The following is an 11,245-nucleotide window of genomic DNA, read 5'->3' on the forward strand; positions in this document are numbered from 1 at the left end:
CCCTGTTATGAGCTACCGAGATCCAAGAGTGACTAAGGCCTTAAATAAATACTACAGTACCCCAGCCACAGGTCTTATTCAGGCAAAGGCCCTGGCCCCACTGAGGCCAGTGGAATCCCTGGAGCTGATCCAGGAGCCCTGTCACTCCTAAGCTAGGAGAGTACCATGGGTAAAGCATAGAACCTGGGGCTACCACATGCATTCCTCTCGAGTCCCCAGGAGCTGGGGATGAGCAGGAATACCATTCCTCACACCGTTCAGAGAAAGTAGATGATACCATTCAGAAGAGAGACACTGGGCAGATACCCTAAGAACACCTGCCATATGAGGAAATACACAAGGTTATTCTGTAACTGGAAGTGAGGGTTTCGAGAGTCCCTCAAGGCCAGTCTATTCTCTAAGTATAAAATCCAGTGTAAAGTCTCTGAGATCAGAAAGGGTGTTTCCTCCAAAGTGGGAAAGAGTTTGCATACAGTGACTAGAGGTGGCTGGACACCTGGCAGGTGCTGCTCTGCCATTGAGAAGCAACGGAAACCGATTTCACATGGACTAAGGGACATGGCTGTGGGTGTCTGGAATAGAGAGAGCCTAGCTGAGCACTAGGGTGAGAACTTCTGCTTTATTATCTTCAAGTAGATCCAAAAGGCTACAGCAGAACACTCCTCACACAAACCAGGAACTCTTCCTCCATGCTGTACCGTTTGTGGGGGACACTGGGTGTCCCCAGCAGACTCACTGTATGATCTGGGACAGGCTGAAGCAGGTAGGGTACCCACTCTGCAGTGTAGTTCCTGGAGTGAGAAGGGGAAGCATATGAGGTTTTTTCTCATCAGACTTGTCCGAGCCAGGGGCCATTGGTTTCAGAGACTTCCTTGACCTACCACTCTGTTTAGAAAATTCTCAGACACATTTTAGGGACATAGTGATCTCTGAGCACCCAAGAAGGTCATAAGTACTACCTCTCAGCAGGGACAGGGGTGTGACACATTTATGTAACAATTGAGGTTCCCCTGTCCCTCCCAATCCCAAATCTAGCCCACATGCCTCTGAAGCTGGCCTCTCCATGCTCGGTTTAAGCCCTGATGTCCAGCTAAAACTAGAGGTGTCCCCCAGCCCTCTTTCCCTCTGACTCCACCTATGAAGGATTCAAAATAGTGGGTGGTGTTGATCCGAGGAGGAGGTAAGAAGAGTGGCCTGGCCATCTCTAGAGCTGCTAGAAGCAAGACACTCAGGTTACACCTAGGCTGCAGGAAAGATGCTGGGGGTACCCTGGCCTCACCTGGTTTAGGACAGGAATGTGCGTACACAGCTACAGATAGGCACCCTGCAGATAGGGCACAGCTGCAGGTTGGGGGCACACTCGGTGCAGACGAAGTGGCCACAGGGCACGAAGACTATGGAGACGGCTCGGTCCAGGCACACCTTGCATCTCCTCTCTTCCTGCAGCTGTCGCAGCTGTTCCTGAACATCCTCAGCTCCTGGGGACTCAAGAAGCAAGGCAGCACCCTCAGGGACTAGGAGACTGGTTCCTCATCGGGGAATGAGCTTGCCACACACACCCACCCTCTGCACCCCTTCCATGAAAGAGGGCGGCCCATTCAATTTATGTGGATCTCAGCTATACCTGGCTCACTGACATCTTCAGGCTGGGTCTCTCTTCTGGATCTGAGTAACTCAGGGCTTCCATGGGCAGGAGCTGTAGACAAGTTAGTAGGAATGGATTAAAGGCCTCACTTCTGTGGGGAAGGGAGAGATAACCCAAAGAAGGTCTAGCAGCCACTGAGTTTCAGATCTGACCTAGAGAGCAGAAGGATTTATATGGCGCTCAGCTGCTCATGAGCTTAAGGCCAGAGGTTTAGTTGAGGATACCAAGGACCCTGGCTTCCACTGGCGTATTCTACCTGCCTGGCCCCTTAGATTAGGTGGTTACAGGCTGTATGTACTTGGCACTTTGGGAGGAACAGGAAACAGATGGTGATGGATGCCCAGAGGACTTGAGACAGGGGAAGGCAGGCAATTGCCTAGAAGGGGTGGAGGTATCTCTGGCCTTTGCCATCTGGCCCTCCTCCTGGAGCAAGGCAGCCACCATTTGTGAAGGGTATGTGCTGGGCACACTTGGGCTTTGGGTCTATGCTAACCATTCCCAGTTGCCCCTGGGGGTGGGGAGAGACAGAGTCAGACAGAGACAGAGAACCCAAGGTCTCAGGGTTGTGGAGAAAGGCTGGTGGTCTGGGGTATGCTCACCTATATACTCATGGATCTGTGTTGCCAGAAGGCATAGGTAAAGGTCTAACTCTCTTACACTGAGGATACTAAATCATCAAAGTTTCTATATAGAGGTGCTACCATCACTGAGAAGGACAGTAAACAAAACCCTGCCAAGCACCAGAGTGTCCCACAGACTCATGTGCTTTTGAAATGGGTTACTGTTGTGTCACATCTCAAAGCAAGGAGGCTGGGGAGGAAAGCCTCTTGCCTGTGACCACAAGGTTGGCAAGAACATCATGTGGTCCCTGAAGTCAGAAGTCTGCTTAGGAGCCCCTGAAGAACCTCAAACCCCTGACCCTGAAGGAAAGGATTTGGAAAGCTGTGTCCTCCGTATCACTATTCAACAGGCTTCTGTTTGCAGCCCAATTGGCTTTAAGAAGCTGTGGCTTACTGGGCAGTGGTGGCTCAAGCATTCAATCCCAGTACTTGGGAGGCAGAGGCAGGGGGATTTCTGAGGTCGAGGCCAGCCTGGTCTACAGAGTGAGTTCCAGGAAAGCCAGGACTACTTAGAGAAATCTTGTCTCAAAAAACCAAAAGGAGGAGGAGGAGGAGGAGGGGGAGGGGGAGGGGGAGGAGGAGAGGGAGGGGGAGGAGGAGAAGGAGAAGAGAGAAGGAGAAGCAGCAGCTGCTGCTGTGGCTCGTACCCAGCAGAACCACAGCCTAGCACACACACAGCTACATGCCCAGGTTTGGCTGGTGTCTTCTTTAGCAGCCTTCTCATTAGGAGCAAGGGGATTCAGTACCTTGAACACAACATGTGGGCACAGACCCCGCCCTCTCTGCTGACTGGCAGGTGGAGACATTCAGCAGACTTACCCACCTGCAGGCTGCAAACACTAACTAAACAGCAAAGGCTATTAGGCTCTCTCACCTGAGGGAGTGGCAGAGACTGCATCTTCTGGTTCTTCTCGCTGATCCTGTTAGAGAGCCATTGGTGCCTTAAGTAAGCAAAGCAGAGACTGCCAGCCCACCTGAGTCCTGAGGACAGATGGACTTACCCAGGATCCCAGCAAGGGGGTGTAGGCCTGGATTCTTTCCACAAAGTCCCTTCCTTTTGACCGTAGCAGGAACTGACACCTGGAGAAGAGAGCTCAGAAGACAGGACTGGACTCTTAGAGCCCCACTGTCACATTCGAGCCCTGCAAGCCTTTGGGATTCAGCCATGCCTTCTGTGCCCATGGAACCCATTACTTCCTGTGACAGGTAGTCAGGGCTGTATCCCCATGGGTACCTGCTAGTAAGGCTATTCTGGAGTTGGGCTCTGAATACCTAGGTGTGCACCTGGAAAGGATAGCAGCAACAGGGGAGTGCCTACCCTAGCAGCCCTAGAGAGATCCTGATGTCTCAGAAACATGGGAGGTGGGGAGGCTATACAGAGTTCTTTGGGACCCTTCTCATTAGTCAGAACTGCAGTAGCCCACAGGGCCCTTACCTGGGGAACCATCGGGCATGCTCTGTCCAGGGGTCATCCCCACGCTCCCAGCTCTGTAGACCCCCATAGCAGAAGAAACATCTCACCTTGTCCTGCTGGCCTGGGTATGGCAGAGACACATAGCTGGTAGCCCCACCTAGCTGGCAACCCCAGGGTGTCCCTCCATGACCATCAAAGCTTGCACAGGCAGGACTAGAATCTGCCAGCAGGTTAACAAGAAGGGAGCAAGGCACATGGACACCTCTCTTGCCTCAAAGGCAAATAAAGACAATGGCCCTGGGGCATGTGTCAGGAGGGCTCCAGAATATTCCGGAAAGGTCGAGCTAGCATTTGTGTTGTTCTCAGAGCATGTGGGTAGGGTTGAGCCAAAGGCTTGGAGCATCTGTAGCCTGGAGTGTCAGGGCCTCCAAGAAGGACTCCTAGTTACAGGATAAGGAGGTGACCCCTTCCATACCACTTTATAGATAGACTTGGTTTTAGTGGCTCAGGCCTCAATCATCTCTGTTCTGTGCCCTCCCCCCCAGCCATAGGAATATGTGTCCTTCATGACCTTGAGCAGAAGTTCCAAACAGGATTGCTTACAGGCATATCCCACAGCAGGTACCCATGGTTCACAAAATACCCATGACATCTGTTGGCCTCAAAGAGACTCCTTTTCAAGGGGGCTCGAACTGTTCCAGACATTGACCCTTCATAACCAGTGTCAGATTGTCCTAAATCAGTATGGACTCTTGCCTGGCCGTTGCTAGGAGAACGACTGTTTCCTCCCCTGCTAGGCCCACTGGTGACAATTTCTCAGGCTATGCTGGTGCTTACAAAGCTCCTCGGCTGGGCTCACTGACTCCTTTTCCCTCAGCCAGGAAGAGTCAGAGCCAGAACCTGAGCCCTACTGGGAATGAGAGCAGACCAAGCTCAAGGAGTAGTCTACATTTGTAACTAGAACAGGTATTCAAAGGATTTGTCTGGAGTTGGTCCCTGCACTAACCAGGTACTTGGGAAGCCTGGGAGATTACCTACAAGATAGGCACTGGATGCTTAAGCTGGTCCCTGCCCCAGTAGAATAGATTCTGTTTTTGTAGCTATGGACTAAGGGATGAAAGGGATTAATCAGCTCTATCTACCAAACCTGAAAGGCATTGATGACTGGGAATCCCTGAAGAAATCCTCAGAACTGTGTAAGTCAGGTGAAACCACCAAGCGAGCAGACACCTGAAGGGCCCTCAGAACAAGGCCAGCATAAGCCCAGAATTTCACAGTGGCTTTGAATGGGTATAGCCCTGACCAGGCAAGGATGACAGGAGTACCTTTTATTAGTTCCTCCCTCAGGGCAGGAATGGGCAAAACGGTTTGCCTGGAAGAGTGCTAAGTAGCATCCAGACCACAGCAAAAAGACCCCAACATTTACCTGTGTGGAAGAATCCAGCAGCAGCCAATGGCTCAGGCTGAATCCCCGCAGTAGATGGCCAGTCGTAGAAGGAGGCTAGACGGAGATCCTCTGAGTCCATCTCAGGGAAAGCGGGCTCCCCAAGGAAGGTAGCCCCAGAGGATTCTTCCTCTTCTGACAGAGGCCGCAACTGGCCTAAGATCTGCCCATCTAGGCAGTCCTGGCCCAGGACATGGTTACACGGACAGTGGGGTTTATCCTGCTCCTGTGTGCAGCCATTGCCATCTTCCCTGTGGCTTAGCTCTGGGCCACAGACCGAGTCCCTGGCCCTACTCTCAGGCCCCGTGGGAAAGACAGCAGCTCTGAACAAGTCTGCAGGTGAGAACATCACCAGCCCTGGAATGTGCCTGGTGACGTACCGTTCCAGTGCCTGCCTCTAGTCCTTCCCAGAAGCTGTGGTGTTCCTGCTTCTAACTGCAAGCTGCTAGATGCTCAGAGGCAGCGGCAGTATCCAGGAATGAGCCACTTTCTGAGAGAGGCCAGGGCAGCCACGTGCTTTTTGCAGCGTGTCATGGGGCCTGCTGGCAGGCACATAACAAAGGCAGTACTCCACCAGGCAAAAAACATCTCTCAATAAGGGGAGGGACCAAGCTTGGGAACCCTCCAATGGCATCCCCTAAGCCTCAGGAAACAGGTCATGAACATGGACAAATTAGAGGAGAGGGAGTCCAGACACTCAGGGTCTAGTTCTGGGTGGAGATAGACCCAGACAGGGGCCTGCAAGGTAGGGAGCTAGGCTGTCCAGGACACTATGCAACCCCACCATTCCTTCCTTACCAAGCCTGTGCTGATTGATGTTCAGGGATGACCTCATCACCGACTCATCTTGTCCCTAGCACTGAGGAGAGGTCCCTGCTTGGCTCAGCCCTGAGTCAGGGTCAGTCTGCCCATCTGGTCTCAGGTTGCTCTTTATCTGTATGGACAGTCTAGAGGCAAATCAAGAGTAGGGTGTGTCTCAAAAAAAAAAAAAAGCAATCCATTCCAACTTCATGTCCTTTTATTTATTTATTTTTTAATGTATAGCCCACTGAGGCTGGTTTGTGGTGTCCATATACTTACGGGTGTGGGGATGTCCACAGGAGCATGGTCAACCTACCAGGGGCCACAACCTTAAAGAGAACTGACACTCCCTTTTCCAGAAGCTGCCAACTGTCAATAGTCCCTCAGTTAGAGGTTGAGTCTTGGGAGGCAGGGTGAGGGATTGGAGCTTGCGAGACATTGTGAGGTAGGCATGGCTGTTCATGCATGCGGTCCTAAGCACTCATGGGGATAAAGCAGGAAGATTTTTGTGAGTTCAAGACCAACCTGAGCTAGATAGTAAGTTCTGTGCTAGCCTGTGCTAGAGAGAGCCCCTGTCTCAAAAATAAGAAATAATAGTTTGTAAGGAACAGAGAGAGCAGAACAGATGGGGCAGGTCTCCTACCTTCTCTGCTGTAGGGGAGACCATACTAGGATTCTGCTTCCTGGAGCATAAGGAGGCACCTGGCTTGGAAGGGAAATCTGGGTCCCAGCCTGTCTATACATCTTACCCTGCTTTCTCGCCACAGCAGAGGTCCTGTACACAGAGAGCCCACAGGCAGCTTTTTCAAGTTACTTGGCTTTAGAATGCCCTGAGAGGATTATGCTGCCCTTTGGGGTAGGCATGGGGTTGTCACCATTTCAGAGATGTGGAAGCTGAGGCAAAGCTAGCAGGTTCACCAAGAGCTGAGGTATGAGAGGTCAGCCTAGGAGATGGTGGCCTATCCTATTCCTGTTCCATACCAGGTCAAGCTCCACAGGGCTAGAATCCCAGGAGTATCCACCATCACTAGCTCAGCTGATGTAGCACCGCATGGCACTTCAGGGATTTAGGACTCTGTCTCATTCCCTGCTGGGCCCACATGCTAAGTATATGCCCATCTGTGGCAATAGAACCTTCTAGGGTATCCCACGGAATGTCCAACCTTTGCCTTTCTCTTTGCTTGCAAGTGAAAGGGAAGAATCACAGCTCTAGTATTTGAACCTGGAGTCCTGCCTCTCCAGGCCCCTTGCTGGACTTGGTTCCCCTGGATTGAGGCCAGATGGGCTGATAGAGGGGGACAGGGGCAGCTGGACCAAGTTTCTTCTCTGTGCAGACCCAGGTCCCTGGAGGTCTGAGCACTGGACTTTGGGTCTATTGCCTTGGCCTTGGGGTCTATGAAAAGGGACAGTCTCTCCCAGCTATGACCACAAGCATTCCTGTTGTCCTTGTCTGAAGCAGCTGAGCCAGCCCTTCTCTCTTGTTTGGAGATTTGAAAGCTCTCCTGGAAGACAGGAACGTCCTGTACCTGTGAGCACAGAATGGAGACCTCAGGGCTCTCAGCAGCGCACAAGGCCCAAGAGATTGTCGAGCAACAACATGGTGTGTACCTAAGGGGTTGAGAACAAAGCATCCAGGTGGCTGTTCCAGCTGCATCCATGCTGGGACTTCATAGACACAGCACCCATCTCTACAATGTCTTGCCTGATTCCAGTGTCCCTGCCATGAGCTTATACTACAAGCTGAGTCCCTTGCTAAAGCTGTACCTGGGTGGTGGTGACCAGTTGTAGTTGACAAGGCCCTGTAGCTCATAGCACAGCCATGATGTTACTTTGGGTCACCCAAGACCCACTGTGGGAGTGTAGGGACTGCTTGTGCTATCCTCTGTGTGGTTGAAGTCTAGGGGGAGGCCTGAGGCTTCCTGGTTGTGATGGAGAAAGGGATAAAAGGGAGGAAGGAAGACAGAGAAAGTTCAATGCCACCATCCCCCTCTACAGACCAATGGAATTCTCTTTTCTATATAGTTCTATAGATTGACTGTCCTACCCTGGGCTCTATAGAGCAGACCCTAAGCTGGATGAAGCTTGAGTGTCAGTATCAGCTGAGTATCATGTTGGCAAGGAGTAAATGTGTCGACATTGAACTTTCTCCTGCAGGCCATTCCCCTGGGCACTTCAAGGGTGTTTCTCAGAGCCTAGAGACCTTGAGGTGTCCAGCCAAGGAAGAATATCTAGGCATCATGGGCTAGCTGAGATGGCAACAGTCTTCTGTTCCCAAAGTCCAGAGAAACCCAAATGTCCCACAGGTTGACCCTTCAGACTGTGTACCTCTGGGCCCAGACTCCAGCCAACGAGGAATCCAGGGTAAAGTTAAGTTCAGCTTCAGAAAGGGATGGATCAGGGAGCTCCCGGGCCTGCAACATGAAAAATACAGTCCTTCGATTTGAAATACTCAGTAGCTGCACAAGGTCAATGGTTAAGCTGTGGGACAGAACAGCCTCCCAGCCCATGGGATGGAGTTGGGAGTCTCCAGGAGTTAGGAGGTGAGCCCAAGGACATATTAACTGGCTCACAGCACACCCTACTGGACATGAGGGGAATGACAGCACAGGGGTGGCGACCAGGTCCTGGAGAGTTAGGGAATTAGCCACACAAAGGTGGACCAAACCCTTCAGAAATGCTGTGAGATAGATGAGTTGCCAGTGTCATCTGGTTCTGAGGATATGAGAAAAACAAATGGCCAAATGCCAGGAAGAAGCAGAGGGACTTCTGGGGCTGTCAAGGCAGGAGGGATATCTGGCCAGCATCTGGGAACCACCAGAACACAAGGGAGTAACCAGGAGACTAGCTAACAGGTGCTGGAGGAATGGGCTGTGTATCTGGGCAGACCTTCCCCTGTGGAGCCCTGATTGGGGTAGGACTGAATATACTACATTGTCATCATGGCGACATAAACACAAGGTTACAGCAAAAATGAAATGCATTAGCTCACATGACCCAAGACCTTGGGGGACTGTCTCAGGCTTAGCCCAGTGGTGTTTAGATAATGACATTATTTGCATACCTTTCCCTCCCTGAGATAGCATCATTTCTTTCTTTCTTTCTTTCTTTTTTTTGTTTTGGTTTTTTGAGACAGGGTTTCTCTGTGTAGCCTTGGCTGTCCTGGAACTCACTTTGTAGACCAGGCTGGCCTCGAACTCAGAAATCCGCCTGCCTCTGCCTCCCAAGTACATCATTTCTTGATAAAGATGGCCGTGAATGGCCCCCTTGCAGGCAGCTTGGAGAAGTCAGGAAAAGGCATCTCGTTTCCCCAAAGGCACGAGCTTAGGACTGATAAGAACTTCCAGAGTCTGCATCAGCTTGGAGTTCCCAGATTGTTGTGCATCATGGAGGGCCACATCCACAGTAGGAGAGTCTCCTGCAGCCTTCCCGTTCCCTGGACAGTTCACTCTCATTCCCTGAGGAGGGCTTTGGTTGCATGTCTGGTCAGGTCCTCCCTCTGGGTTAACAGCTTCAGCGGCGCCTGGCGCTCACCCACCTACCACAAGCCTCTTCATACACTCCTTGTCTCAACCAGGCACCAAGCCCCTCTCCAGGGTTAGCCCTGCTCACTCTCTTTCCTGCCTTACCCTGCTGACCCTTGCAAACTCCATCTGGCTCTGGGCATCCCTGATTTGACTCCTATGATGCCAGCTTTGTGTATTTCTAACAGGGCCTCAGAATCCTCGGGGTTCCCAGGACCTGCTCAGACACCTTTCATGTCAGGATGCTGCTGTGGCTGCCTTCTGGACAATCTTTGAAATTGCTTTGTAAATGCCACCTGCTGAGATAATTGGGCCTGGGAAGGGCTTGGGCACTCAGCCTAGCCTAGCCTCCTTCTACCCCAGGATCAGTTCTTAAAGCAGGAATCTCTTCCACTCCCTTTACCAGCAAGAGCCTAGGTGTGGGCACAGTGTACTCAAGGTCCATGTATGGATGTTGCAGGGTGGAGTGGATGATTGACAGCACAATTCTACCTGGGGGAGCATGACATTGAATTTCAAATCAGTTGAGAACTAACCAACCAAGCAACCAAACAAACAACCAAACAAAAAAACCATCCTGACAAGTCTAGAGGGAGCTGGTGAGGACAGGAAGAGGAAGGCTTTCTTGCCTTGTTCCTAGTTTTTATCTTTGCCTGGGCGGACCCAGGCTGAGAGCCAAACTTGCCTCATGAATGAATATGCCTCTTAAAGCAACCTGTATTGTTTCAGCCTTGAAGTGGATCTCCTAGAGATGTCGGGATCCTGGGCCATCTGGTACTGTCCAGACAGACAAGCACCAACTATGGTAGCAGGAGCTAGCTACACTTCCTGGAAACATAGAGGCAGTCAGTAGGCCATGGCCTCCTCTATGGGCATCAGGTTTCTCATCCAAGTTAGACTGCTGATCTTTGTTGTGCTGTGTAGATGGAAAAGAGACAAGGTTCATGAGTAGGCTGAAGTTCAGACTGTTTGGCTGTGGCCTGGCATTTGCTCTAACTTCATGGAGGCTTGCTTTCTGATCCTGGACCACAGAGCTCCTTGGCTTTTGAGAGGTGCCTGCAGGATAGATCTGCCAGTGCTGGCCCAGGCAGCTGCACTCAGCCATGGGTGCAAGAGTGACTCTTGCTACAGAGAGCTGACCTTAGGGTTAGTGTCTGTGTTCTGGTTCCTGCCGTTCCTCTGTCCGGAGCACCCTGAGACAGTCAATACCCACTCACCTAGATTCTAGGTAAGAGACACCCTAGAGACCAATCCAAGAACATCATCTCTTCTTATTTCTCCCTAACCTGGCTGCCTGCCACATCACAGGCCTGATTTATGGCAACTTGGTTAAACTGTCCTTTTTGTATCTGGGTTGAAGGACAGCACCTGGCCTGTGAACATCTATACAGTAAGGCTGAGCAGATTGAATTATGTTTTAGAACCGTATAGCATCCCTCTCCAGGATGCTAGCAGGGTAGGGACCACTGGTACCCCATTCTATACTTCCCAGGCAAGGTGTAGGTACTCAACTAATGATTTGGGATGAGTGACTAATAGAGGCTTAAAGAGAGGCGTTGTAACTCACGGTTACTCAAGGTTGCTGTTGAGGGGCAGAGCAGAGCAGGAGCCCCGAGATCACAAGCTGGCTTCCTGGAAGATAAACTAGACACCCAGAAAGTATGGAAGGGCAGGGTATCCAGAAGGAGGTCTGCTGCAGGGAGGTTGTTCATTCTCAAGAGGGCATTCATAGAGAAGGGGCTGTCTCATTTGAGCATCTGTGGCTGTCTGCATGGATAGGTGTCCTCACGGCTGGCCTTC

At 51.4% G+C, this 11,245-nt stretch overlaps 1 protein-coding gene across 2 annotated transcripts; it reads right to left on the bottom strand.

Moving 5' to 3' along the window:
* Window positions 1-1,284: 1,284 nt before the first annotated feature.
* Birc7 (baculoviral IAP repeat containing 7) lies at window positions 1,285-5,472 on the bottom strand. 2 transcript variants are annotated; one of them, XM_085831603.1, is made up of 7 exons: window positions 5,106-5,472; window positions 3,701-3,800; window positions 3,267-3,345; window positions 3,132-3,185; window positions 2,043-2,128; window positions 1,625-1,698; window positions 1,285-1,478 (listed from the first exon to the last, which is right to left on the bottom strand). In XM_085831603.1, exons 1-7 carry the CDS (start codon window positions 5,470-5,472, stop codon window positions 1,285-1,287), a joined length of 954 nt encoding a protein of 317 aa, XP_085687729.1. The 2 variants fall into 2 exon arrangements, with proteins under 2 accessions (XP_085687729.1, XP_021012675.1); XM_021157016.2 differs by lacking the exon at window positions 2,043-2,128 and having other exon boundaries at window positions 1,625-1,696; window positions 3,140-3,185.
* Between the last annotated feature and the right edge of the window lie 5,773 nt (window positions 5,473-11,245).

This window comes from Mus caroli, unplaced genomic scaffold (genome assembly GCF_978045245.1).
Source record: "Mus caroli unplaced genomic scaffold, Mus_caroli_1 scaffold_2, whole genome shotgun sequence".
Lineage (NCBI taxonomy): Eukaryota > Metazoa > Chordata > Mammalia > Rodentia > Muridae > Mus > Mus caroli.

What these genes read in the sequence shown, in the direction of transcription:
- Birc7 (XM_085831603.1), bottom strand. Translation starts at nt 5,472, where the DNA reads ATGTTCTCACCTGCAGACTTGTTCAGAGCTGCTGTCTTTCCCACGGGG. An exon ending in GGCCAGATGGCAAAGGCCAG is followed by an intron (nt 1,699 to 2,042) that starts AGATACCTCCAC and finishes TAACTTGTCTAC; the next exon opens with AGCTCCTGCCCATGGAAGCC. An exon ending in TGAAGATGTCAGTGAGCCAG is followed by an intron (nt 1,479 to 1,624) that starts GTATAGCTGAGA and finishes TTGAGTCCCCAG; the next exon opens with GAGCTGAGGATGTTCAGGAA.